General features: G+C 40.3%; 3 protein-coding genes across 8 annotated transcripts; 1 reads left to right on the forward strand and 2 right to left on the reverse strand.

The window, feature by feature from the left end:
* Positions 1–34: 34 nt before the first annotated feature.
* On the reverse strand, positions 35–11,934 carry ahi1 (Abelson helper integration site 1). Of its 4 annotated transcripts, XM_081603560.1 has the most exons (27): positions 11,474–11,933; positions 11,323–11,358; positions 10,988–11,112; positions 10,309–10,808; positions 10,123–10,208; positions 9,836–10,022; positions 9,539–9,731; positions 9,363–9,458; positions 9,087–9,272; positions 8,830–8,973; positions 7,654–7,786; positions 7,384–7,507; positions 7,077–7,306; positions 5,502–5,611; positions 5,269–5,387; positions 5,020–5,150; positions 4,795–4,935; positions 3,398–3,591; positions 3,232–3,277; positions 3,064–3,116; positions 2,684–2,801; positions 1,832–1,896; positions 1,677–1,739; positions 1,432–1,594; positions 1,257–1,333; positions 637–725; positions 35–508 (listed from the first exon to the last, which is right to left on the reverse strand). In XM_081603560.1, the coding sequence occupies exons 2-27, from the start codon at positions 11,330–11,332 to the stop codon at positions 346–348; spliced, it is 3,546 nt and encodes a 1,181-aa protein (XP_081459686.1). In that variant the 5' UTR covers positions 11,333–11,358; positions 11,474–11,933; the 3' UTR covers positions 35–345. The 4 variants fall into 4 exon arrangements, with proteins under 4 accessions (XP_081459686.1, XP_081459687.1, XP_081459689.1 ...); XM_081603561.1 differs by having other exon boundaries at positions 2,684–2,798; positions 11,323–11,934; XM_081603563.1 differs by having other exon boundaries at positions 1,847–1,896; positions 11,323–11,932.
* A 728-nt stretch (positions 11,935–12,662) lies between these two features.
* Positions 12,663–18,283, forward strand: LOC103458371 (uncharacterized). Of its 2 annotated transcripts, XM_008399107.3 has the most exons (13): positions 12,668–12,904; positions 13,517–13,636; positions 14,192–14,311; positions 14,776–14,895; positions 15,070–15,189; positions 15,480–15,688; positions 15,780–15,825; positions 15,897–16,030; positions 16,481–16,612; positions 16,682–16,796; positions 16,882–17,016; positions 17,092–17,217; positions 17,590–18,283. In XM_008399107.3, the coding sequence occupies exons 1-13, from the start codon at positions 12,715–12,717 to the stop codon at positions 17,682–17,684; spliced, it is 1,662 nt and encodes a 553-aa protein (XP_008397329.1). In that variant the 5' UTR covers positions 12,668–12,714; the 3' UTR covers positions 17,685–18,283. The 2 variants fall into 2 exon arrangements, with proteins under 2 accessions (XP_017157930.1, XP_008397329.1); XM_017302441.2 differs by having other exon boundaries at positions 12,663–12,904; positions 16,882–17,217.
* On the reverse strand, positions 17,876–25,858 carry map7a (microtubule-associated protein 7a). 2 transcript variants are annotated; one of them, XM_008399104.3, is made up of 15 exons: positions 25,557–25,858; positions 24,936–25,040; positions 24,133–24,207; positions 23,872–24,035; positions 23,693–23,792; positions 23,425–23,541; positions 23,076–23,242; positions 22,204–22,340; positions 21,926–22,128; positions 21,670–21,820; positions 20,650–20,818; positions 20,443–20,547; positions 19,163–19,213; positions 18,796–19,012; positions 17,876–18,640 (listed from the first exon to the last, which is right to left on the reverse strand). In XM_008399104.3, exons 1-15 carry the CDS (start codon positions 25,699–25,701, stop codon positions 18,630–18,632), a joined length of 1,917 nt encoding a protein of 638 aa, XP_008397326.2. In that variant the 5' UTR covers positions 25,702–25,858; the 3' UTR covers positions 17,876–18,629. The 2 variants fall into 2 exon arrangements, with proteins under 2 accessions (XP_008397326.2, XP_017157925.2); XM_017302436.2 differs by lacking the exon at positions 23,425–23,541 and having other exon boundaries at positions 23,076–23,218.
* Positions 25,859–27,555: the final 1,697 nt, after the last annotated feature.

The following is a 27,555-nucleotide window of genomic DNA, read 5'->3' on the forward strand; positions in this document are numbered from 1 at the left end:
ACTTTCCTGGCCATTTATTAAATTTAGTCTGAACTATTGTACAAATGAGCCTGAGGTTTTATTAGAAAACGATTGCAATTTAAAAGTGATTACAGCGTTGCATGCTTTTCCATAGTGTCTGAACGTTGCCCTTTAAAGTTATATATCTAAATCTCTACAATGAAATAACATTTTAAGTTATTCAGTATTTGTATATAAAGCAGCAAGGAAAATGGCATTTCTAAATGCATACAAAAGAAACAAAAATACAAATTGATTCTGAACAATGTACATAAATATACTTTAAAAATACAAACAGTAAAAATTTTTTTTTTAAAAGTCAGACTGGTGTTTTCAACGAGTTCATTAATCAGGCTCAAAGGCACGGTTGGACTGGCCTGTCGGCCTCTTTGGTAGCGGCCTGGCGGGCGGCCTGGCCTCCCTCGCCGAACCCGATGCTTCCGCCTCTGAGAAATTGGTCCGAGTCGCAGCTGCTCCCGGCTTTTTCACCTTCCTCCTCCTCCTAGTTCTGAAAGGAAACACTCAGATTTTACTCCCTTTTGTTGCTCCACGGTGTATCCGCCAAAAATGAGCACCGCTTCTTCAGAAACCAAGCCTGGCGAATTTAGGAGGATTTAAGCAAAGCACGCCTCTTACGTGGCATCGGTCAGCTCGGGGTCAGTGTCCGAAAAAGTTGGCTCGGAGAGAAACCGAAGTTCCCCAGAAGAATTGACAGCAGCAGACACCTTGAAACGTGAGTTTGGAAAAGTTAAAAAAAACAAGGAACTAAGAGGGACAGGAAAAGACACCAAAACGCCAATCAGTTACCACAAGAAACCCAACAGACGTACCTCCATCATGCAGTTTTACAAAGCAAAAACCCATGCAACTATCCATATTTATTACAGCAGTGAGCTAAGAAATGCAAACAAGATTTCTTAAATTACTTTTTATATATCCAAGCTGTAATAAGTTTCCAGGAAGCTGTAAAATGATTGTTGCACCATACATCAGTTCTCTGCTTTAAGCAACTCTGATAAGATTTATAGGCAGAAATACACAGCAAGGCTCAAAGTCTCAGTAGACGGTGATAATTTAGGACAGTAAAACAAACTTAAATACAAAACAAGTGGGAATGTACGTTTACCATCTGAATGTGTGGGAATTTTTTTATTTTGTCTTTAGGCCTACACTAATACAGCAGAGAAAAGAAAACATCTATAACGGAAGTGAACAAAATCCTCTATTCAGCTCGTTTTATTAACCTGGCCTCTTACCCTTGTGGGAGTGAGCACCTCCACGTTCTTTCCCTGCGAAGTTGGGTCTCTCTCTGCAGAGTCCTCACTAAACTCACCTACAACAATAACAATAAAAACATTTCTTTTTTCTAACAAAACCTGCAAACTCCATCATATAATACTTCTGTACCACCAAAACATGTCGGCCTCTTACTCTGATCGATTACGTAAGAAGCAAGAAAATATCCCTGCAGCCCGTTGACCAGGCGTCCGAACCACCAGGTGTCGTTGTCTTTGTACAGTACTTGGATGACGTCGCCGCGGCGGATGGTCAGTTCATCAGATCGATTCGCTTCGTAGTTATAGATGGAAACGACCTGAGAAACGGATCCCGATGATGAAATGGGTAATAGCACAGAAACAGATGGGAGCGAGTTCAGTGTCACTGTGAAAACTTACTATTTGTTGAACTGAGGCAGAATCTGGATCATAAAAACCTGAAGAGGTTTGGTCAGGGAGAGACTATGGTAGAGAGAAAATAAAAACTTTACATTAAACCTGTGACTAAATTATGTTTTTTGCTGACAGCCCTTGACCAAAAAGGAAGTAATGACCTCAGAAAGTCTTACTGTATGCAGTTTAAGAGACGAGGCTCCTTTTATCCTCTGACTGATGCCTCCTGGAAATACAAGAAAGTGACTTTGGAACGACCAGAACCATTAGGACTGCAAATCTGGAAAACCTCATTTCAGCTGTAAATGAGGTTCATCTGGTCAGATTTTTCTCTGATGTTCTGTAATTCATACCAACCACAGGCATCACTTTGGACAACTAGCATATGTGCGATTTGGAGGTGTGTCGCTCTGTATTCTGGGGAATCCAGAGCAAACCGATCTCTATGTGGACAGGTTTTGATCGCAGTGTTGTACTTATTGCTCTGAAGACAGCGAGATATTCAATCCAAATGCTTAGTGACATTGTTTTGGTAACAAACAGAGCAGTTACTGGATGCAATGTTGCGCCATCAACAGCATTACAGTAAATTAGAGCAATGCCAGCCTAGTGTTGACGTGATTAGGTTGTGACTTTGGCTTGAGGCCAGAATAGCTAGTCAGCCTACAAATTCTCCTGAGGGCCGGCCAGATTTAAAATATATATATATATATATATTGTTGCTTCTTGTTGCAACCAGTAATGCAGATATTGACATATTGAAGCCATGAAAGTTTAGTGCAAGCTCAAAACTGTCAGGGAACTCATTGTTCCCAACAGGAAAATAACATGCAGTCATGTAGATTTCTCCAAGACCCTGCAGACAACCACGTTCTGCCTGTTTTTTTTTTTTTTGTAAAGTCACAGTAATGCCTGAATCCTTAGTGAAAGAGCTCTTACTTGTAAGCTAAAGCATAACGCGTAATGCTGCCTTTGATGACCAAACCGGCTGGTGAACTGAACAAGACACTCACGGCTTTTTGTGCTCAAGACTGCTTGGGGTATTAGCTGCTCCGCCAAAGAACCAGAGAGCTGCAGCTTGGAGTGAGGCGACAGCAGAGACGGAGGAGGTAGGGATGCATTTAATCCCTTCTGGGGAGGGAAGAAAAAAGGGGGTGTTGATTTGTGAAGCACAAAAATGTATTTCACAATAGCAGCTATTTATCTTGATGTACAACAAGTACAGCTCAAAGAAATGTGAATGTCTTAAAAAAACATCTATGTTGCTATTTCTCATCTCAAAAAGTAAAACTTATATGGATTTATTACACATAGTGAAGTATTTCAAGCCTTTAATTTGTTGATGATTATTAATTAAAGGTAGTTTTTGGAGGCACACTGATACAAAACTCACTGTGCCAACGTCAGACGTGAAGCTCCTGCCTGCGTGAGTCGTGCCCATTTTGTCTGCAAAGATAGTCAAACGATACATAAATTCTGCATGTAAATTTTGAATAAAATCATATATGATGCTATTAATTCAGGTATTTGCTATGTATAAAGTTATTTTCATATTTACAACCTTGATCCAAACTGAGCCCAACGGCTGCTGTCCTTCGATATGGTTCCTACATACGGCATGAAAACAGGAGACGTTACTGACACGGTTATAATAGCGAGCAATGATCAGTATCTAGAATGTGTAAACATTTTAAATCAGTTCTCTGTTAGAAAAGACGATTTCTTACAAGAACTGAATCCAGATGCTCTTTAACACTCTGCATTTTCAGGTCAAATCTGGCCAACTGGCCAAACTGGTCTATGGTGGAAGGAGTCGGTGTGTCCTGCAGCACCACGGAGTCGGGAGGGTTTTGGACGAGTTTAGTGTCCAAAGACGCCGATCTGCTCAATTCCAGATTGTTGTGCATCTCCAGCTGGGACACTGTAAGACGGGGTCGACGCAACGAATGGCAATTATTCATCTGAGCTCAACAGAGCAGCTGATTGCAACTATTCACAGTGTCCTTTTTCAACTCTCTGCACGCTTTGTCACTTTACAACCACAAATGACAATGCATTTTTATTATTTGATGTGATTAATCAAATACAATGACAACCAATGTTCTGTAGAAATCAGCTGATTAGTAAATAGTGTACACCTTTGTTTTGGTCACAGTATAAACAGAGATGTTCTGCGAAGCCCTTCCACCCCTAAGCTTTTCTCAAATTAAACAAAACTGGTGTCCAATGTTTGTGCAGCAAAACTTCATTTGTGCCGCTATTATCCATCCATCCATCCATCCATTTTCTTGCACCCTTTTTCCCTCAGTGGGGTCGGGAGGGGTGCTGGTGCCCATCTCCAGCCAACGTTTCGGGCGAGAGGCGGGGTACACCCTGGACAGGTCGCCAGTCTGTCGCAGGTGCCGCTATTATTTTAAAAATATTATAAGTGTTTCCAGAGGCCATTAAAGGTCAAGCAGCCAGGCCACATTTACAATATCAAACGATATATGGTGTCAATCAACTAATCTGCCTGAGCTGGAGCTATTTTGTAAAGAGCGAACATTTACGTTTCTAAATGACTTGACTTGTGAATTCAGAAAAATGTCCTTGCAGCTCTTACTTCAGAGGGTTGAAAACAAATGCAGCCACACTTTTCAGATTTTCATTTGTAAAACATTTTAGCTTTGGCCACAAGGTGCATCCTTTTTCTTCCACTTCACAATTATTCACTACCATGTGTTGATCAAATGCACTGCAGCAAAAGGTTCAAGGTTTCCCCCAGAAAGCTCGCTATGCCCGGTGGTTGGGTCATTCATCCAGCAGCCCGCTGTGTTTTTGAGTTAAAAAATGTTTAAAGTTGACAGGAATTTTCAAAATATCACTTGATAATTTTGTGTTATTGAAAGATTGGGAGAATAATAACTGAACACTAACTATAAAGTCTTAAAAAATGCAAACATTTTAAAAAGACTTAAATAAGCAATGCGTAGCCTGGTGGAGGCACAAGTCTGGTGGCCCGCCAGGCCTATAATACACTGGGGGGAAACCCTGAGGTTGTAATATGTCAAAATGTTTATGGACCGTATGGAAATATAATCAAATCCAGTTTGCAGATTATTTTGTCCATGACACAAACACGAACCTTTGTGGTCGTACACGTACACGTGCACCGGCTGGCTCTGACCGAACGCGCAGAAAGCCACCATGTTCTCATGCGGATGGAAGCAGACGCCGTGGACAGCACTGCGGTAACAAAGCTCCGTGTACACTGCGACCTGGTCTCCTGGGAACACAGTACATTGATCAGAGGAACAATGCAGAGTACGTGCAATGAGTTTACGGTTTTGTTTTTACTAGGGATTGTCACCTGTGTCGGTATTCCAGACATATCCTATCCCATCCTCACTACCAGAGAAGATGAAATTCCCACACGGAGTGAAAGTGCTATAAATTCTCTCTCTGTAGTTTGTTGCACCGTTGTACTTCTTTATAGCCAAGCTTAAAAAATAATAATAAAAAGAAAAAGCCAGAAAATGATTCTAAAAGTAAAACAAATACCCTAAATAAGAAATGACCGCACGTCTTCTGTGATCTCAGATGGTCTTCGGTTACTTACATCCTCAAATCCATCATCCTGAGAACGCTGTCTTTGGCATGGATGAGCAGGCACCGCCCATTCGGGTGGAGCTGCAGCATGTTGATGGGGATGCCCCTGAGGTCGCTCTCGTCAATTTTCTGCCAAGAGCCAAACAGAACACAAAACCTTTGTTCCTGTGTGAACAACCGCTTAAACCTCGACTCAACGAATCATGTTGCATCATCTTTTACGATAACATCGGTTTCCGATACCATCTCTATCGACCATTGCTGGCATGGATTTTGCCGTTGTTTGCTGGGATTTACTGAAGTTTTCCACACATTGATGATGCCTGCGTTGTCGGCGGAGAACATTCTTCTTCCTGTTTAGATGTTTAAAAAGAGATTGTCATAAACGGAATCAAGATCACTAACGCCCTCACCTGGTGAAGATGTGCTAAAACATTTAAACGAATTCACATTTTTAGTGCAGTAAAAGTATTTTTCACTGAACACTGGAGAAAAGCTGAAAATTTATTTTTGACATGTTTGACTAACATACCTCTTACAGCTTACACTATAAAATTTTCTTTGTTTTATTTCCTATACAGTTTAATTATATGTACTTAATGTCTGTACGATGTGAGCTCTTGAAATTGAAGTCAACATTATTGCTTAGACACACAATTTTGTCTTTTAAAGCTAATCTCTGATTCTGAAAGTGTCCAAGCTTTCCAAAAGGATGTAAAAAAGGTGAATAAAAAGTTTTTACTTTTTCTTTTAGAATCATTCTTTTGGGGAAATTTGCTGCAATTATTCCATCAAAAAACTGAAAAATTGCTCAAACCTGCATTTGTTATTGTTTCTATGTTCATGGTTCTTTATTACCAAAGAGCCACAGGTTCCAAACCAATGTTTGGAACCTTGGTTTGGAACCAAGGTTCCAATAACATTATTAATCAATAATGTTATTGATTAACATTATTGATTAATGTTAATCAATAACAATCAAGTTATTGATTAATGTTTACATTAATCAATAACTTTCTGCTTTGTTGAGGTATAAATATGACGTAATCCCCATTTATTTTAGCCTGTAGGTTGGAGGAGAAAACATATTTATCTTGCCAATAATAAAAGTCATCAGGATTGTAAACAAGTTTAAAAAAAAGTAATCTAACTTTGGGAGAGTTGCATCAAACAGTGGCGTAATGGATTCCTGGTGTCTAAAACAATCATTAGACATTGTCTACATGTAGAGCTGTTATTTGGGAGCAACAATCACAATAGGTAGGTTCAGATTAAAAGAAAATCACCAATTTATTGACATCATTGATTACGATTTAGACACGTTTCCTTGATTCTTTTCTTGCTTCACCCTCACACTATGCTGCCGCCACCACTCCCCATGTGCTTTAGCATCTCACATCAAATGTCCAAGTGACCAAGTAAATTATCAATATGAATATACGGCGCTTGAAATATAACATTCCAACAAATTTTGCATCCAAGCAGGCCTTAGCGGTTGCTTTATTGCACACAATGATACTGTGATTGTGAATGTAGTTCTGTATATTTTGCAGCTACTGAACATGGCATCAAGAGCTCAAAGTTCAAGGGAACTTTAGCAATAAGCATTAAGTCTTACAGCAGGATAATCATCCAAATCATAGGGCTGATCTACAAACAACTACAACTAAACATATTTAACTAAAGGTTTGGGTTTCTCCACGTTTTTCCAGTGTCAAATTATTCCACTGGAATAAGGGAAAGAGCTCATTTTTCCACATCTTTACCAAGGGAGCCAACAAGTCTTTCTGTTTGAGTTGTTGGTGGGTTCAGAGGTACCTTCGAAATCGAAACACACTGAGTTGACGAAGCTTTTGTGGGTCTCGAACTCCTGCAGCATCTGGCCGTTCACGTCGTCCACATCGAGCCTCCAAACTCTTATCAGGAAGTCGTAGCTCCCGGTCACCACCAGGTTCTGGGCGCCCGGGTGGTACTGAGCGCAGTACACGAAGGATGGGTGAGGCAGCACCTTCTGAGCATTTTCCAGAAGCTTTTCCACGTTCCACTCTCTGAGAAAGAAGAGGATGCAGTGGCAGCCATTTGTCGCTTTTAGCGACTTCATTTACGTCCGAAACATGAAACCTACCTGACGGTTCCGTCTGAGGAGGCGGACAGCAGGACCCTGTCATCGCTGGACCAGCAGAGATCATACACAATTTTCAGATGACCGTTGAAAGCAGCCAGCACTGTCCCAGAAGGAATCTCATACACTGGAAGTAAGAAATAAAGAAAATGTCTTCTTTTACAATCTGACGAGACTTTTTTTTTTTTTTTTCCACAGATCTGCAAAAAGACCAAGTTAATTGACTTGAGGAAACTAAAGCCAGCAGCTGTGTAGAAATGATTCGCTGCTTACCAACAACAGGGAAAGCATCTCTGTCAGCGCAAGCAGCGGCCAGCCTGATTCCAGCGTGAGAAAACAGGACGGTGAAACAGCCCATCTTACCGCCACGGAAAGCCAAACCGTGCTTGTTGGGAATCCGACAGATCTACCACACAGAATATTTTACGAGCTTTTAACTTTGATTCTTGAAAGTCAGATAATCTAAAAATACTTCCAATGGTTTTCGGCTGAATACAGAGCCTTACAAAAGCATTCACAACAACAGCCTTCAATGTAATCTATCATACATATAGCAGTGTGAATTTGTCACGTGAAAGGAGAAGCATAGACGACAACTGACCCTGGAATTTCATGAATTATATACCTGCTTTTTTAATAAATGAGCCCTTTTTTATATTTTGGATCAAGCATAAATTAGAGATCTGTTTTCTATAAACATCAGAATACTTAATTTCTAGCAGTAAAATAATTAATGTTTAGTTTATTGCTGAGCATGTGCAAGTAAAACAAACAAAAAAGAAAAAAAAACAGATATATATATATATATATATATATATATATATATATATATATATCTGTTTTTTTTATGTTACATTTTGTAGCCTGTGGGAAATTTCAGTTTAACATTTCTGGTCCTTTGTGCCAAAAGGTTTGGACATCACTGCCAGAAGATGTCCAATTTGCAGTTTGCCACAATCCAAAGCAAATACGCGGAAGAAGATGCTGCGATCAAAATGAGACAAAAATTTAACATTTTTTCCTATGTGGTGAAAAAAATAACATTGTGTATCAACTTCCTCTGCACAACATCTCCACGGTAAAACACGGTGACGGCAGCATCGGTGCTTTGATATGCTGTAAACAGCCATTTGTATGAAATGTGTGAAAAAACAACAACAAAAAAACGAAACAGCAAATATGATTTTCTTCTCCTTTTGACTCATGAGGCCGCTTTATGTTGGTCTATCTAATAAAACTTAACTACACTCCATTGAAGGTGGTGGATGTAACATGACCAGATCTGAAAAAACGTTAGTATTTCAGCAAGACGCTATTAACCAGCGCAGATTTTACATAACGAGTCATGTCAAGGAAGTTCACAGAGATACGTTTGTCGAATCTTAAAGCAAACTTTAGAAAGCTTTTTTCTGTTTTTCATTACAATGACAAATGTTAGCATGCGGCTACCTGCCCGGGCAGTCGGTTCCACCTCAGGACGGGCTGCCTGCTAAGACTGGGTTCTCTCTTGCTGGCGTCATTTTGCAGGTCACTATAGGAGGTGCTGCCCCTCTCCTCCTGTAAGGCCATCATAGAGCGCATACCGGGGTCCACCTAACGAACAACAAACACCAAAACTTAGCTCAAATAAGTATCAAACACTCCAACTTAATGAAATGTAAAAACACAGAGCCAAAAGTTATGGAGGTCATTTTTTTAACACTTACACACTCTGGAGGTTTAAGACCTTTCACAGTGACGTAGAGTGTGGATGCATATTTGGTTCTTGGGTACTTCCTCCACCACTCAAACACCTCTATTGTTTTCGGGTGTCTCTTCGCCCGAGGTGGAGGGCAGAAGAGCTGAAGGCGAAGTTTGCTCTCAATATTCAGAATCCCATTTGCACCAATAAGCTGGAAGGTTTGGAGGGAAATCAAAAGACGTCTCCATAAATGGCAATGTCAAAACGAGTAATGTCGACTTTTAAGGGCCAAACATTTCACCTTAAGAAATGCCCACGCAATCTTTCGAAAGCCTCGCTCGTGCTTCTCTGCATTGAAGTTGGCTTTCGCCTCCTCTATAGTCATGAAGTCCAGGATCTTGAAATGAAAACGAAAAACATTAATTAGCACAAAATAATGTAAAAAAAATTACAGCAGAAAAGGTAATTATCTCTTACTTCAAAGAAGAGTATAACTCTGGGGGCTGATTCAACTTGCTGAACAAAGTAACCAAAGCGTTCATTGAATATGATCTGCTCCTGCCACTCGGGGATGATGGATTTGTTCTTCCTGAAGTCAAACGGCTGCGTAATGATCGGCAGAATGTGGCTGACATTCTCTTGCTCGTAAAATGAAGAGACGGGCCGCTGACTTTAAGAACAAAAGGACAATTATAAATGATACGAATACACAGAAGCAGGAAAACGTGAAATAAATTCAACACTTAATGGAACTGAAGTTCAGTTCGCTCTCACCAGTCCTCTTTCCTCAGATACTTCCCGGTGAGTTCATCAACAATGTGGATCTTCACCATGGGGTGCGAGATCAGCAAGTCCGTCTTGAGGCGATCGGTTCTGTGGACAAACACTCCCAGCACGAGACCGTTGTCAAATGTCTGCTTGTCCCATTCCTCCGGCTCAGCCTCGATCTCCTCTTTGACGACTGAAAAACGGGAAAAGGACGAAACAGAAGCTCTGTCAGAACCAGCATATTTTATGTTTGATTAGCATTAAGTGGCTGCACACAATCAAACCTGACTCACCATGCTTTTTTTTCTTCTTCTTCTTTCCCTTCGATTCCGTTTCATTTTCAGTGCCAACTTCTCGTTCTACGTCCTCGTCTTGATCTCTAATGGTGAAAATGACTGATTTCAAAATGATGCCTAAACTGTGATTTTTTTTTTTGTCTTTTAGATCTAAAAAAAAATTGACATTGTAAAAATACACACCCTGCATCTGAGTCAGTAGCGACAGATTTCAATTTCTTCTTTTTCTTTTTCCCCATGTTGTTGTTCAGGCTAATGTTCTGCCAAATGACGCTGCCATCCTCCTCTTTGATCCTCGTTTTCTTCGTGGTCCTCTCTTCTTCCTGTGCTATCTGCAGCTGGTATTCGTGCAGCAGCTCATCTTCTCGATCCTCCACCTGGCTCTCCGTTGTAACCTTTGCGCCATCTTTGCTTTTTCCTTTCTTGCTCCTCCCTTTCGGTCCCTTTCCACCGCCAGTGTCTTCTTGATCTACAGCAAATTCAGAGTCCATATCCCTTTGAATGTCGCTGGTGTTGTCCTTAAGTCCAGGTAAGGAAGGAAGGTCCCTCTTGCTTTTCTTCTTTGCTTTAGATGTTTTGTTGTAATGTGGGCTGTCCTCTTCGGGATTGCGTGTGTTTTGCAGAACTGTCTCATCTTCTTCTGTGTCATTTTCAAGGTTTTGTTTTTTTCTCAGATTCTGAAGCTAAGAAGACAGAAAGAAAGCAATAACATGACTGTAGTCATAGTTGTCCTTAAATAAGAATTATGTTTCTTAAACTGCTTTGCCAGAAAGAGGATCAACTACTTATGTGTCTTCTTTTACAAGGTGATTTGCTGATCCTAACCACTGAAATGAAAAACAAGACGCAACAAAACACGTACCACAATTGTTTCCTTTGCTTCAGTTTCTTCAGTGTTTTTCTTCTTTGACTTCTTTTCCGATTCCGTATATTTCTTGAAAATTTCATTAAATCTTTCCCGGGTCTTTGCTCGCTCTTCACTCGCACCTAGAAATGTTTACATCATCATTAAAAGGGTGTTATTTCCTACTGCTTCTTTGAAATCACTTAAACCCAAGTAATAATGTGTAACAACTCAACTAAAATACTTTGCATGCCTATTCCCAATTCTAACTTTACCTCAGTTTTATTTTTCGTTTGTGAAACAACATTTTAAATGCAAAACACTGTTTATTTTTCAAAATTAAAACAACTCACCTACTGGCATTCTTCCACACTGTGTTGTTTCTCATTCTTAGTAGAAAAAGAAAAATAGTCATAAAAGAAAATCTTATTTCACAAAAATGCTAACAATGATGTGTACATTTTTGCGTTCACTCCAAAGTAAAAACAGGGGAAAGTAGCTTACGTTTTATTCAGTATGTTAAGCTGAAGTAAACTAAAAATAAAAAAGTACACCAGGTTAAGGTTAGCTAAATAAGCAGCTAGTTTGACAAGAGCTAACTCGCTAACTCGCGCTGCCAAAGTGACACAGAAATATTTATGGTCTATAAGAAAATGTTTGAGGCTTAAAAAATACTAAGCTCTACATAATTTCATTAAAAACGGCGTGTGAGTTAGCTACACCAGTAGCGATATGTATATCAGTGCGCACAAGGTACTCCAACTTCACCGACGACGCTGTAATGGTTTCCAAGTCAACAAGGCTGAACGTGAGGGCGGAGTGGGCGAATAAACAAGAACAGGCCAATGATGTGTAAGGACACAAACGACGTCATTACGTATTGAGCGTAACACTGAAAAGTGGCCGTGTGCATACATCGTTCTTGGTTCCGTCCTGGCGGTCACTACTAAATCCGCCGCCACCAACGCCAGGTAGAAAACCCGTCATTCCAGTAAGGGGTTCCTGTTGCGGTGTTGAGAAGGTTATTTTCAAAAGTATTATTTTAAAGTTTATTGCAGTCATTTAGAATTAAAATCAAACTGGTATGAAATTGAGCATAAGAATGAAAAACAAAAATCAATCAACTCTTAAAAAAAAAAAACATGCTGAGAATGAAAATCAATGAGAAGGAAAAAATTGGTCTTGGCCAGTTAAAATAAATAACATCACATGAGTAATTGAACCCAATACAATTCTGACATGCATTAAAAAAACCTGGTATGTTATTCGGGTTTAGCATGTGATTACAAGGAAATATACTGCTATTTGTTTGCTCCATACGTCTTACTTCTATTGTTTTGAAGTTTGTTTTTTGTTTGTGTGTTTGTTTTTTTGGGTCCCCATTAGCCATTGCTGTAACAATGGCTACTCTTCCTGGGGTCCATAAGTAAAACTATTCTTATTTTAGTACAATTAGAATAAAAAATAAAATATGACATGTTTTAACAAAAAAGGGTGCTATTATTATTATTATTATTATTATTATTATTATTATTATTATTATTATTATTATTATTATTATTATTATTATTATGCACATGATCTCAATACCGACTTACCTGAAAGAATCAAACAAAAACTCTTAAATGAAACGGGATTAGAATTATACAAATGAGCTTCCAAGGGTCACGTGACTCGCCGAAAGGCGTGTCAAGCAGATTGCATGATTTCGGAACGCCAACTGCATAACCTTTTGTTATGCAGTTATGGCCTCCGACCTGTGTGACAGGTGCTCCCGATTGCTCCGAGACTTCGCTGCACGTCTGAGGAGAGTTTGGGAGGAGTTCAAGTACAAACTGGAGGAAATTTTTGGAGAACTTCTCCAATGTACCTGCTGTGGGAATGCACCTGAGCGAAGGATGGCTCAAGATTTATCATCATTGCAGCTCATGTGTGGTAGGATACACAACTGTTGTGAAAAAGAAGCGCATAGATGTGCTTTGTTTAAGACATTATATGATCATCACCATCGTGATTAAATTTTAATTTCACCTACTTTCTGTCATTTGGTCCTTTCAATATATTGACAGTCAAAATGTAGCTGAATTTAAAATGTAAATTTGTAAATTGGGATGTTATTGTAAAGTTTATTTCAACAATTAATTAAAAAAAGATTAACTCATGGGTTCACATGGTGCTGTATTTGAAGCATTTATTTCTGTTTGTTGCCTTTCTGCCAGTTAAAATGCAATATTTATTTTCTTAGAAAATAATATCACATAAATAATGAAGGTAGGCCACAAAAGCTCGCTGCCAAATAAGCAAGTTAGTCAGAGTTCTGTAAAAATGGAAAGTTGAGTGGAAGGAAAAATGCTACTACTTCTGGATTTTTATTAGCTATTAGCCATTGTTAATAAAATGAACAAAAATAAACACTTTAAATGTCACTCATAAGGACAATAATGTGATTATTTTAACCTTAGTATGAGAAATGGCCATTTAAATAAAACATTTTATTTAATTAGCTTGGTGCATTTGTACTCATGACTCTTTTTTTTCTTTTCTCAGATGATGAAACTCAGGTTTTCAATCAAAGAAGCCTCCAAGCACTGAACCAACTTGCAGCCTCTCAAAATGCAGATCTGCAAATGTCTGCAGCCATATATTACCTGCACATCAGTCACCACTGTGAGTGAAGACTTTAATTTCATTTAACAATTTTCAGACGGTACGGACGAGGGGTAGTTAAAATGTGACCGTTGTTTGCCGTATTCCCACTCGGGAGATAAGTACCCTAACGGAAAAGACCAGTATGCAAATGTTCAACTGTATTTTTGATATAGCTCATCCAGCTTAAATATTCACATGTCCATCTCTTTACGTTGAAGAAAAAATTATGTCCTCTTTTAAAGCTTTCCAAGTTCTCAGTTATAGTGATAACAGTGCTTTCTCAGGCATATGGAAAAGATCTTGCTGAGATGTCTTTTTTTTGGCAATTTCTGATTCAAAGTGAGTTTATGTGCGGTTTTAATGCAACTTTTTTGTTATGAAATGAAGTATAGTATTTTGATGATCACAGACAGCTCTAAAATGCTTTTATCAGGCAGGGATCAGATAACTCGATATTGTCCTGAAATTAAATCTCCACGTCAGTTCTGAGAAGTGAAAGAAATTGTTCTTGCTTCTTACTGTGACTGTAAGTTCTTACATCTTCCTCTTCCTGCCTGGGGTTGTTTATTGCAGTGAAATCTCCCTTACCAGATGCCTTCGTGGAAACAATCACGGCTCTTCTTTTGTCCCCTGACCTGGATGTGCAGAAGACTACTTCCTTTGCCCTGGCTAATCTACTAGTTAAGAAGAATGGTAACACTTGTTTCTAAAAATGTTACTTTTTTTGTTATCTAGATAGCTTAAAAAGTTACGTATTTTCCGGACTATAGAGCGCACCATAGTATAAGCCGCAACTACAATTTAATTTTTTTTGAAAAAAAAAAAAGAAACTGGAAACATACATATAACCCGCTGGTATGTCCGCCGCTCTCGGTTTTCCATAAGGACGCAGCAGAGGGCTCCGTCTTAATCCGTGAATGCTGCTAACATGTGCTTGTTCTAAATGAAAATTAGCCCTTTCTTCTCTGATCTCCAATTTTGACTTCGAATGATTCACTTCCTGCTAAAGAGCCCCCTGGTGGTGGAAGAAAAATCCACAGCAAAGCCGCACCGGGCTACAAGCCGTGTGGTTCAAAACGTGGGGAAAACGTAGCGGCTTATAGTCCGAAAAACATGGTATTTTTAAAGCACTGATGAATGAATAAACATGATTTCAGTTTGTAAAGAGTCTGTGATCGAGACGGGGATGTTGGTGCCGCTGTTGGAGTTGTTCCAGTCGGGGGATCCGATGGCTCAGTGTCACTCTTGTGCCTGCGTAGCCATGCTGGCGTCCTCAGGTTTGCACAGACCTTTTTGTTGTTGTTGTTTTATGTTCTAAAACTCTTATTTGTGTTGTGCAAATGTGCATCAGTAGATCTTATAAGAATCCTGCAAGTCGTCACACAAACTTTACATCGTACTGTATCAAAAAGTTGAAGTATTTTCATCATAATTTCTATATGTTTCTTCAGAATCGAACAGAGATTCTATTTTGGTGGACGGAGTGATGCCTCTGTTGGCTTTGGCTAAATCCTACGATCCAGCGATACAGCTAAATGCAGCGTGGGCCCTGTTACATCTCACTCACTCAGGTTGTATGTTTGTCTCTCCATTTTGTCAATGTTCACGTACCCCCCAGAATTATTCATTTGCATTTTGTCACTGCACAAAATTCAAAATGGATTTGAATGGGTTGCAGGTAAAAATCTTCAAATTCCCCTCTATGAAACACAGTAGTAGCAGAATCATGCTGTGGGGATGTTTTCTATCAGAACTGGAGTTGATGGGAAGATGGACAACCTAATTCTACCTTACTGGTGTCAGCCAAAGCTCCAGTCGTCTGGTCTTTCAGCAGTCGCAATTTTTATTTATTTATTTTCAGATTGGTCGACAAGAACTCTGTGTCAAGCAGGGGGCATCCCTGTCTTGGTCCTCTTGCTGCAGTCCTCCAGGTCAGAAGTTCAGTTTTACAGCTGCACAGCTCTTTGCAACATTGCCGCCGCTCCAGAGCATCACCCAAAGTTGCTCAGCGTTGGGGGTCATTATTTGTCCAAGTCGCTTCTGACGCTGATGTCTTCTTCTGTAGAAAAGGTTACTGAGAACTTGATAGGGGGAGGGGAATGAATGGTAACTTTTCCATATGTTATGAATTTATCGGTTTTTTTCTTTTTTTTCTTGTCAGAATGCAGCCCAAGCATGCAGATGCCTTCAAACTCTTTCAAAGAATGGTAACATTCATTCGTACATGGCGTTATTTTAAAATAAAGCATCTTATTCTGCTTCTTGTTTTTATCCTCAGTTCGGGTCCAGGAACATCTCATGGAGCTTAACTGTGTGTTGCCTCTGAAGTCCCTGCTCAAAAGTTCGAACGCTGCATGGATGCAGTCAGCTTTAACGCTGCTGTGCACACTGACCGCACACCCACCAAACCGTGTATGGACCCCACAACACTAACATATAGTTATGATAGAGTACTATATCTTAGAACTCTATCATATTTCGTAACCTGAGTTTTTTCTCAATCGCCTAATGCTACAAAACTGGTTAACACCACAAAATCATTCGTACTCTAATCTTTTTTTTTTTTACATTTTGTCACATTACGACCACAAACTCCAGTGTTTATATAGGGATTCTACATGATGCACCAACACAATTTAACTGAATGAAAATTAATCAAATCCTTTGCCAGTTTTTAATTTGTAAAAATTTTCGTTTGTTTATTTTACTTCACGTTTAGGAGCCACTTTGTGTTGGTCTGTCGCCTAAAATCCCAATAAAACACGATAAAATCTATCGTCGCAATGTGACAGAATGTAGAAAAGTTTGTTTTTTAGAGAAAGATGTTCGACTTTCCTGTAATCTCTTTTTTTTTTTTTTTAGGATCTCCTCATGAGTGAAGGACTGCTGAGGGAAGTCGGTCGGCTGCTCCATCGTCCCAGCTCAAACTCTGCTCTGATCTCACAAAGTTGCCAGCTCATCACTGACCTCTGCAGTGCCTGCATGGACGAGCAGGTACGCCTCCAGCTTACCTTTCGATGGTTTGTTTATGCCCCGGCTCTGAATCCAGTTAACGTTATCCAGGCTGTGACGGAGAGCCTGTGCTTATCAGGGCTGCTCCGAGGACTTGAGTCTCCTTCCCTGTCAGATGAGACTTTGCTGCATGTGACTTTGTGTTTGCGTCACCTGATGAGCTGGGGTAATGTTGTTCTTTTGTCTTTTTTTTTTTTTAAGTAACTGTCACTTTTTGTCTTCACAGTATTTTTGAAATTTCTCTGTTTCAGAGGGGCTAAGGACCACGTTGTCCACTTCAGTATCACCAGAGCAAGTTTGGAGGCTGGTGCAGCTTTCCGGACAGACGAGAAATCCTGAGCTGTCGTACAACTCTGCAGCCATCGTGCACGCGTTTGAACCGACAGGTAAAGTAGCACACGCGTCCATATCCGTACGTTTCTATATCAAATGTTGCTTTTTTTCCTTCCTCTCCTCCACAGCACGCTTCCTCCAGCTGCTGAGGCCTCACTACAGCACGGTGGCTAAATATTTGTTGCTGTTCCTCAAAAGGAAAGATGTGAAGTTCCAGCAGCTTGGCATTGCTGCTGTAGCTAAACTCAAGAATGGTTTGTGGGTTTTTTTGTTGTTTCATCCGTCTGTGAAGAAATTAAACGAATTTCAGTTTCATGCTGTAACCGATATGGTCAGAGCATTTCAGTAGGATTTTAAGTGATGGATCTAAACGATATTCTTACATGCAAGCGTCTCAAGACTGTCACTGGGTTTCATATTTAATCCCGTTTAACATGACACCTCTAAATAAAATAATTAATTCTCTAAAGGCTTTTGTCGAAGTTTGCAATGTGACAAAATGTGGAGAAATTCAACGGGCATAAACACTTTTTAAAGAGACAAATTTTTATGTTTTATATGAAATTAAAAGAATGACTTTTTGAATAAGGAGCATTTTATAACCTGTTTGCTCTGATCCTCTGCAGACGGAGACTTTTTAACGTCTGTGACCGACGGTCAGCTGGAGGCTCGGCTGTCGCAGGGACACGCAGAGACGGAGGAAACGAGACGGCTGCTATGAATGATTCAGCCTCCGTTGCCATCTTCTGGTTAACCCTCGACTTGCTCAGTATTTTTACAAAGAGTACAAGATGTTTGCTTTGATGCAAAACTTTGATTTTTTTTATTTTTACATGCCGCTCTTTTCTAAAATCATTTTTATATTTGGTTGGCTTTTTTTACATATCTGTCTTTAAAAAGAAGGAAAGGACAGAGGAGTGGCATCAGCTTTAATATATTTGAACATTTTTATAAAGCTAACCTGTGATAGTCTAGAACAGTACTTAAGGTATAGGATCAAGTTTAAGTCACGATTTTTATGCATTTTTATGCTTAAAAAGCATTTAACCTACAGCTCTCTGATTCGAAGCAACTGTGAGTGCAAACAAACAAACAAAAAAAAAGGCATTGTTGCATTCTCTCCTCTAAGACGGCACGCACACCAAATTAAGGCCCATCTTTGGAAACCGTATCGTCGTAGCAGCTTTTTACATACCATTGCTATATTTTTACAAAAGTTCAAGATTAATATTGCAATGCGGCGACATTGAGCTCTCAACTGCATCTCGATTTATTCGAGTTCCACTGAGGAAAAAAAAAAAAGGGAAAAGTGCTGAGTCAGCAGTAAGTAATATCAGGTTCAACCTAAAAAATAAAAAAAACCTGGACAAGTTCTTATTGATTAAATAGCTATTATTCAAACCGACTAACTGCATCCACTAACAAACTAACAGCAGAAAGTACAGCTACGCCTCATTTTGAGCCTGTTTGATTCGAACCCTGCTGGAAAGAGATGATTATGCAAGAACTTTGAGTGTTTTTTTTGTTTTTTTTTGTGCCACCGGCTACCGCAAGACGTCCTCGCTGAGAGGCGAAGCTGTATTGTTGCGTGCTCCTTTCGAGGCGCTGATAGAAAGCAGGATGGCTGTGCTGTAGCTGTGCGGGAAAAATCGTCTGGACGACGACCTCAGATGACTTCTAAAAAAAGGGACAAAGAAAGGTCAGAAGAGAGAAAACGCATCCAGAAACAAATGTTTATCTTCATTCGTAGAGATGAATCCTGAGTCAGAAACGACAGACAATCAGCACCAAGTACAAAGTTACTAAAACGAGGTTTGACGTTACGTCCTCACCCGCTCTCTGTTTGGTCTGGATCTCCTCCAGGCCGGAGAGTGCTCTGAGGGATCTGCGCTCCTTGAAGGCCACCACCGGTACCACATCGTCCTCGTTGCCCAGCCCCAGCTGGGCAGCGGTTTTAGTCCCCACCGGCGTCTTGGCGGCGTCCTCTATTGTCCCATTGTGCAGAGGCTGTGTATTTTCCTTCGGTAGAGTCCGCGCCGACACAGATTTCTGTGATTAAAAAGATATCAAAACGCTTTTAGTCAAGGCCGGGGACGGAAAAGCCTTTTCATGGGCCGATGTTGGATGTGCGTCACAAGAGGCCAGAGGCTGTGTACTGTTTATCAAAAATAAATAAAAGAGCTGATCAGTAAATCTCACCGTATCTGGTGAATCTGTTCTTCTGGTTCTCCGCATGATCTCCTCAAGTCGCTGGAAAAGACAACAATGCAACAAAAACAACTTTTTTTTATTTTTATTTTTATATCAGTTGCCTTGCAAAAGAGAAAATCCTGCTACATGCACATGTTTTGTCATGTGCAGGAAGCACATGACAAAACAAAAAAGGTTGAGATTTTGTGTGATATAAGAAAACGAAGTAGTCAGTAATGGTGAAGCAGAAGCTAAAGGCCAGTCTGGCCTGCTAGCAAAGCGTCTGCAGAAACCGCATGCAGGCTGATGCAGACGGACACTTTTCTTAAATTTTGGAACATTTTCACAGATGCAATCATCCCAAAATACAATAAAATGAGGCAGAAAATGTCCCCCCCCATATTTATCAATCAGGTTTCTGTATTTCTTAATTTTCTACTAACTGACCCAATAATAACACAGCAAAAGAAAAAATCTTCTAGCCCTACCGAACATTTTGGGAAATGCTGGGTTGTGTCGTAGGTGTGCAATCGTGGATCCTTTTTTTAATGTCTGACTGATCCCTTTTCAACAACTATCAGTTTATTTCGTTAAATTCAATAAGGTGCAACATATTTATTCAGAAATATTCCCCAGGTGGTTTCAACTTGACAATTTTGGTCCTCAGACTAACATTTTGGACCTCGCTGCTCTGACCGGTTCTCTGCGTCTTTTGTATCCCCGCTGAAGAAAAGTCCTCGGCATGATGCTGCTGCCACCATCGTGCGTCACTATGGAGACAGTGTGTGTTCAGGGTGATGTTCATTGATTACTTTCACACCCGCATGAAATGTTGCACAAAAGTTTTCTCATTGGACCAGAGCTCTTTCTTCTAGTGACATTAGAAGTTAATGTGATGCTGATGTTGTTGGTAAACGTTGTTATCACCGTCGATTGTGTTAAAATCCTGTTTTCCATTTAATCTGCTGTTTCTTATTCATTAAAACATTAAAGCATCCCGGGCTCAGGTGTCTGTCCCAGGGGTGAACATCTACTGCAGTGAGACTGATGAACAGACTCGATATGTTATTAACACGGGAAGCGGATTTTCCCAACACTTCCAAAGGTAACTTACAAAAGGGAAGGGATTATAAAAGCGTGTTTTACAATGTATTATTCACCATTACGCACTACTTTGCGATGGCCTGTAACTGAAAATCTTAGCATAGCAGCTTTATTTGCAGTTACAACATGGCAAAAAAAATGTGTAAAAGTTCAAAGGGCATGAATGTTTTAGTAAGTCTCCAAACCTTTTTCCTTGCTTGGCGCTCTGCCTCCTCTTTCTGTGCAGCGATCTCTCGCTCTTGCTTCATTTGTTCGGCTCGTGCTCGCTCTTCAGCCTGTTCCTCCTCTCTCTGTGCAAACAACATCCGGACACGGATAAACAAATGAAAACGATGCCTGCTGTACAGGGAGCTTTTCTCCTGGGATAGTAAGATGATGTGTTTACTGGGCACCTGCTTCTGCAGAAGTTCAGCCTCTCTCATTGCCTGAGCTCTCTCTTCTTCAGCTCTCCTTTGCTCCTCCTCCTCCCTCCTCTTCTTCTCCTCTACGAGTTGCCTGGCCTCTGCCTCCTGTCGAGCCTGCTGCTCCGCCCTCCTGCGCTGCTGTTCCTCACGACTCCGCCTGAACAGAAGTTGTAGTGAAATTGTGGAAGTGGTTACTTTCACTCAATCCTAATCTCCCTTCATTGCTCCGTCTGGGATTTCTCCCATTCACTTGGATTCCTCCGGTAAAATTTCAACAGAGTATATCAGCAAATAGGAGAAAAGTTGCGAGTGATGAGGCTGATTTCCTGCGCTTCTTCAGAATTGTAGTCTGCTTGTAGTTTTAGCCATAGCAGCAGAGGACGTTAACATTCCCTCCAGCTGGTGTTGACCACACTTCCAAATATTGAATTAACATTAACAGCCACTTTGTTCAGCTGGATATTTCTTTCTCTCCAGTGGAGGATAATTGTTTACTGCTCAGGCAATTTCCGGTAAGCTTCATAGCATCAAACTAGTGCATTACGTGCTTCGTGGCCAAACGTTGGCGATCGGGTAAAATTTAAAACTTCAGCAGAATCCACGCCTCCAGGAAGAAATCATTTCTCAATAGCCGAGGGTCTAGACCCTCTGCACGAAGTGCAGCATAGAACAACTGGCTTGTTTTTATGACAGTATATTAGGGTCATTTTATATGGAACAAAAAAAGAAGTACATTTCTGCCAAAAAACGAAACAAAATTTTGAAATTAATCAGAAATAATGTATTTCTTGGTTTCCAAAGATTTTTTTCCAGAAAATTTCTGAATACTTTTTTTTCTTTCCTAGCAAATTTCCAAGGTCTTCTTTCTAGAAAAAAGACCTTGTAAATTTTTTTGGCAGAAATGTACTAATCCTTTTATTTTTTCTATGTAAAATGGCCATAATACACTGTCGTTGGTTTTTACCAGCCTGTACCTGTAATTTTTATTTATTTATTTTATCTTTTTACCTTTCGGCTTCCTCTCGCTGCAGGCGCTCCTGCTCCTCTTTCTCCCGCTGCATGCGGGCCTCTCTCCTCTTTTCAGCCAGAAGTCGCGAGGCCTCCTTCGGGTCAGTGGTGCCCCCTGACGGACGGAGCATGACCTCTGCAGGCTGTGGATCTGAAAGAGGAGAGGCTTTATGAGGACATATAGTCAGAACAAAACAATCATTTCCACTATAACATCTAAACTTTTTTTTTTTTAATAAACATTTCTTCCACTTACTTCCATCTGCTGCTGTCCCGGTGAAGCCGTCTACCTGTGCGTCAGGCAGCTTATGACTCTGTGTCTGCTGTTGACCTTTGTCTGGTGCGCTGACGGGCCGGGTGTTGCCAGCAGAGAAGTAAGCGGCAGCGTCCTCCTCAGGAACAGCTGGGAGCTCGAGGTGCAGGGGGGTGGAGTGTCTGCTGATTGATCTTCTGGGGCTCCTGCAGGATGGAACAGCAGAGGGATGGATCAGCTTCCGTCTGCAACACCAACATGAGGCGGAGACGTTTACCTACCGCTCCGGTGACGGGGAGGCTGTTCTGCTCTGAGTGCAGGTGGGCGACTTCACGCCGTTAACACCAGCAGCAGGCGATCTTTTGGCAGAGCCGCTGTTGGGGGTCTTCTTCCTGGCTTCCTGTCTTACTTTTTGAATCTGCATCGAACCGAAGACGTTAGCAAAACTTCCACTACCTAAATTATTTCACATTTCCACTACAAACTTCAGTGTGTCACATTGAACATTTATGTTATGAGCCAACAAATAGTGAAAGTGAAAAATCACGTTCTTTTTTTTGTTTTTTTTTAAACAAAACATCTGAAAAGTGTGGTGTGTAGCTGTAATTTGGACACCAAATCAATAAGTTGTACAACAACCTTTTTTATAGTTTCTATGGACTTTGTACATCTTTACCCATTTTTCTGAACGTTGGACTTCAAGTTCAGCAGCAAATTCTCAGTTGGATGTAGGTCTGAACTTTGGCTAGGCCATTTTAACATGTAGATATGCTTGGATTTATTCAAATTTAGCAGCATGTTCAATGTTTTTGTCTGCTGACAGACAAAGTCTTTAACAACTTTTCCTCCACTATCTCACCATCATGATGCTGCCACCACCAACAAGACTATTTTTGTTTTGTTCTATTTTTTTATTTGCATTGGATTTTATTTCGGGACACTAGAATACAAAGCGTGTCACACCTTTCAAAATGTTATTTCTGACAGATTTTTGCCAACCATGAAACAATTTCCTTCCACTTCACAATTGTGCACTACTTTGTGTTCATTTATTTATCACATAAACTCCAAATAATAAAACATTGAAGTTCATAGCTCTGAAAACTAGAATAGGAGAGAAATTTAGGACTGGTCAGCAGTGGGTGGATTTTACCTGTGCGGGACTGATGTGTCGTTGCTGGCTGTTGGCGGAGGAAGGTGAGGCAGGCGACCTGCTGTGGACTGAAACTGACTGATGTCGGAGTTTGGGAGTGATAATGGCGGAGGATGGGGTGGCAGCCGTCGGCTGGCATGAAGCTGCACGACGACAAACATGGACAACTGAGCCAGTGTAAAATAATGGAAATAAGAAAAAAAAAATGCATTTTTTTTGTTGAAACGTGACGATGTGAGCGGGAGGGGAAAAAGATGATATACGAAGAAACACAGAGCGGCGGTGGTCAGCTCAGAAAAATTTGCAAAGCATTAAAGCAGAAAAGACCTTCTGGTGGACGGAAGAGTACCTTCTTCTCCGGACCTACAAGCAGCACTCTTGCTTCTAGCCAGATAAGAGCATGTAGGGGTGAGGAGGCGACTGACCAGATTCCTCTCCCACGTCGTCAGAGGCAGGCGACGTGGAGCTGGCGCATTGATCAGCGTAAAGTTTGTAAGTAGGGCAAAAGCAACAGATAAGACATTCCAAGAGCCTGCAGCCTTGCGAGAGACTTTTTTTTTCTAAGAGAAAAGGCGTTAGAAGACACAGAAAGGAGAAAGTACGTGCATCTCTTATACCGTTTTTAACGAGCTTCCTGCCTCTGGAGCTTTGACTGAGCTGCTGCTGGGCCTTCTGGCTCTTCTCTATTGTCCTGCGCACGGCAGTTTCATGTCGCTCCTTAACTCAGAAAAATAAAATGAAACCGTGTTTATTAATATTAAGTACGAATAAAAAAAAGTCTACTGCTAAAGCTAACCTTTTCCTCTCTCAGCCTCTGCTTGCGTTTCTCCTCCACGGCTGCTCGCCTCCTCTCCTCCTTAAGCCTTTGCTCCAGGAATTTCTTCCTCCGCTCCTGTAGTTGTTGTTCATAGTAGCGCCTGGCTCGCTGCTCCCGCTCCAGTCGGCTCAGCTCCCGGGAGACTGAGAGGGAATTAAGCAGAAGAAGTAGTTTCGCTCTGTGTTTTTTTTATTTATTTATTTTATTAATGGATGCGCTGCGGCGGTGATGCACACACACCGAGCAACTTCTGCTGCTCCTCTCGTCTTTCTCTCGCTGCTTTCAACCGTTCATCGATATTCAGCCCGTTACCAGCTGTAAAATAAAATGAATTGTTAGACGATGATAAATCATGAAAACACAGCTGAAAACGATGTAAAACTCCAAATTAATATATTATCAGTTTGGGGAAAAAAAAGAGTTCAACAGTGTTGATTCAAGGTCAAGATCAATTTGCTTTGGCAGCCCAATTTGTTTCAAAATGTTACATTGTGCTTTAAATATGAACCCAGCTGAGACACAAGCCTCAGAAATAGCAGTGTTGAATTATTATTTGAAGATTTTCACTTATCAAAGCTTTGATTGGATTTGTTGAATTCAATGTTTAGAAAGCACTAAATGAATGCACTGCATCCGTATTTCATACCCGTCATATCCTTTAATAATTGAAAATCAGCTTACTTTATCGTTTATTTCAAGAATTGTGGAAATAATCATACATATGAATAAGTCTCACAGATTAAATCCAATTCATATTTTCTAAAAACGTTCTATCGTCTACTTTAGATATTATTCACTGCGGTTACTCAACATTTCTTTCCGGATAATGAGATGATGATAAGCAAACTTTCCTTTAGTCATTGGTTGCCAAAGTGGGTACAAAATGTCTCAAAGGTGGATATAAATAAGTTTCGAGTTGTCTCGTTTGTCCCAGACAAAATTATAAAGGTGCAAAAGGGCAAAGGGTCAAAACAGGAACCAAGCTGGCTAGTGTATATAGGTTTAGTTTGCTTATGCCTTGGGCTGGCTTTGCAGTGACTAACCTGCAGAAGCCCGTAGGGTAGCGTTGCAGATTTGGACGGACTTGTTGGCAGAGCAGGTTGTTTTCTTCGTCTGTGGAGGACTCGGTTTGAAATAAGAGCCATTCTCTGTAAATAAGTGAAAGGGGGAAAAATTCAATTTGGAAAAAACAAGAAATTTGTTGTTTTACATTTTCTAATACAGATTTTTCTTTTCTTTTCTTTTACCCTCCTATCCTGGTTATCCCTCGTCTGTAAACAGAAATGTCCCAGTTGAACATGTGATATGTCATGGATCTAGAAGCCTGAAAACATCAGCTTGAACAAGCTGTTAAAACATGCTGGCCTCAGGCTGAGCACTAAATAAAAGAAACCATTATTAAAGAGGCAGCGTTTAAAAGGCGAGCACCTGACAAGCGCCCATTAACGCAACAAACACGAGCAAAATGGAAATACAAAACAGAATCAAGAGAAAAATGCACATTTACACATTTCTGTGAGAGTTAGACATCCAGGTGTTCTTGCTCAGGTCAGATCATTCAACTGTGATTCTCTGCTTGTGGTTTAGTCATTTTTTGTTTGGATTTAGATCATGTTCTTGATCTAAATCTACCAAAATGCTATTTTAGGATAAAGGACACTGACCTCGTGTTCCTTCGGGTCTGTGTCCGACCCTCTGGTTGTCGATGGTGGACGTAGAAAGTGGTCCCTGCGATGGAGGGACGACACTCTGTTTCTTCTGTACAGCCATGCTAGGTATTGAGCCTGGCATAGCAATGCTCTCTCTCATGTCCCCTCCACTCTCTCTCCCTCCTTTCTGTCCTCCTCCTCCTCTGAATTTCTATTTCAAGATGCCTTCGGGTCCTAGCATGAGTGCGCAGAGAGGGAAGCTGCCTCCTGCATCAGCTGCTTGTCCATCTGTGTCTCACAAAGGAATGGAGAGCAAGAAAACAAAAACATCCAGTCAGAACCCTGCCCAGTGATTTTTGGGATTTTTATTATATATATATTTTTTGTATCTTATATTCACATTTTCCTCCAGGTTGATAGAAAAGTCTGCAAAGACCCTGAGCCTCGGTGATTCTCGTCTATTAATGGGTTACTCCCCCTTTAAAGATTTCACCCTTGTGAGCTGCTCTGCTTTACTTTCACGTTATTCCATCACTGTGTCACTTTAATTCCCCCACCGCTCTCCCTGCATGCTGGAAACAGGCAGAGAGGTCCAGCGTTTCCTGGACACTGGAAAGGAAAAAAGGAAAGGATGCGTAGAACAGGGTCTACATGAATAATTACCATGGCAACAGTTGTATAATGTTCAGTGACACGCAATATTTGGACATTAACTCCCTGTGTTGGTTACACGGTGGATGAGGCAAGAGTGCTTTTTTTTTTTTTTACCCATAATTCCTAGTTCTTAGAGTGAGAGTGTGTGACCACCAGATGGAGATCTAGATACTCATTGGTGGACTGAATGAGCTGCATTTCCTTACAGAATATCTATTAAACAAATGTTCCTAAAAGCCAAATTAGCCTGAAAAAAACATTATTTTTCTTCTTATACAATTTGAATGAAGAAAGTGGTCTGTCAGCAGGGCTGGTCTCAGGTTCTGTAGGGCCCCAAGCAAAATGTAATTTGAGGCCCCCTTCCAGCTAAGCCCACCAGGATATTTACAGGAAAGAGGGAGACACGGCTGAAGCACTGCCATGCTGCTGTTTTAATATTTATGAATAAATTGGTCATAATCCATATCATCTGTCACAAATCCATCTTTAATCCATTTTTATTCAGTCTCTGATTTATGCAGTTTTTTTTACCCCCAGCATAATTTAAGATGGACATATAAATTATCCTGTTTTTATTAGATCTGTGGAAAGTTTAGAAAACTTTTTTTTAAAAATCACTTGGAACTGGGGAACAATATTAACCCTAAGATCTACTTACTACTAATAAATTGGTAGCAGATTAGGATAAAAATGCTAATATTATTACAATATTATGTTATTGTAAAATTAACATGATTAATTTTGTCAGAAATCTTGGTGGCTCCTCACTTTGGATTTTGAACACGGAGACATTAAATTAATGTTGAGAATACGAGCAAGGTGAAAGTAATTTGAAATCTTTTACACATTTATGTAAAATTAAGCAAACGTACCACAGCATATGACGTTAACAACCTGAACTTTGATGGAGTCCCGGTTGGACACACTGCTAATAATAGATAGTCTGGTCATTAAGCACAACAATTAGCAAATCTCACTGGATTTCCAACTTGAAACTAGAACACGAAAGGCTGCGTTAGACTCGTCTTGTAAGCCATGTTTAGCTCTGGGAATGATGTCAGACATGTGTTCTGGCTGAAAGACACAAAACAAGGGCTGTTTATTACAATGATTTTGCTGTATTAAATAAGCCACTAGTTGGATGAGAATTAAGCTGTCAGGTTTGCTAATGAACATTCAACTTTCATATTTATTTCTCACGTCATACACTCTCTTTTTAAAGAGAAACTTTAAAAAGAGTTTCTCCAAAATCAAACACCAAAATGTTTGATTTTGGTGTTGTGCAATTAAAGTAAGTTAAGCTGAGTTATGTTGTTTTACCCAAGAATGTTTCTTTCATTAGTTTCCCCTAAATCTAACA

Source organism: Poecilia reticulata, chromosome 22 (genome assembly GCF_904066995.2).
Source record: "Poecilia reticulata chromosome 22, P_reticulata-male-v2, whole genome shotgun sequence".
Lineage (NCBI taxonomy): Eukaryota > Metazoa > Chordata > Actinopteri > Cyprinodontiformes > Poeciliidae > Poecilia > Poecilia reticulata.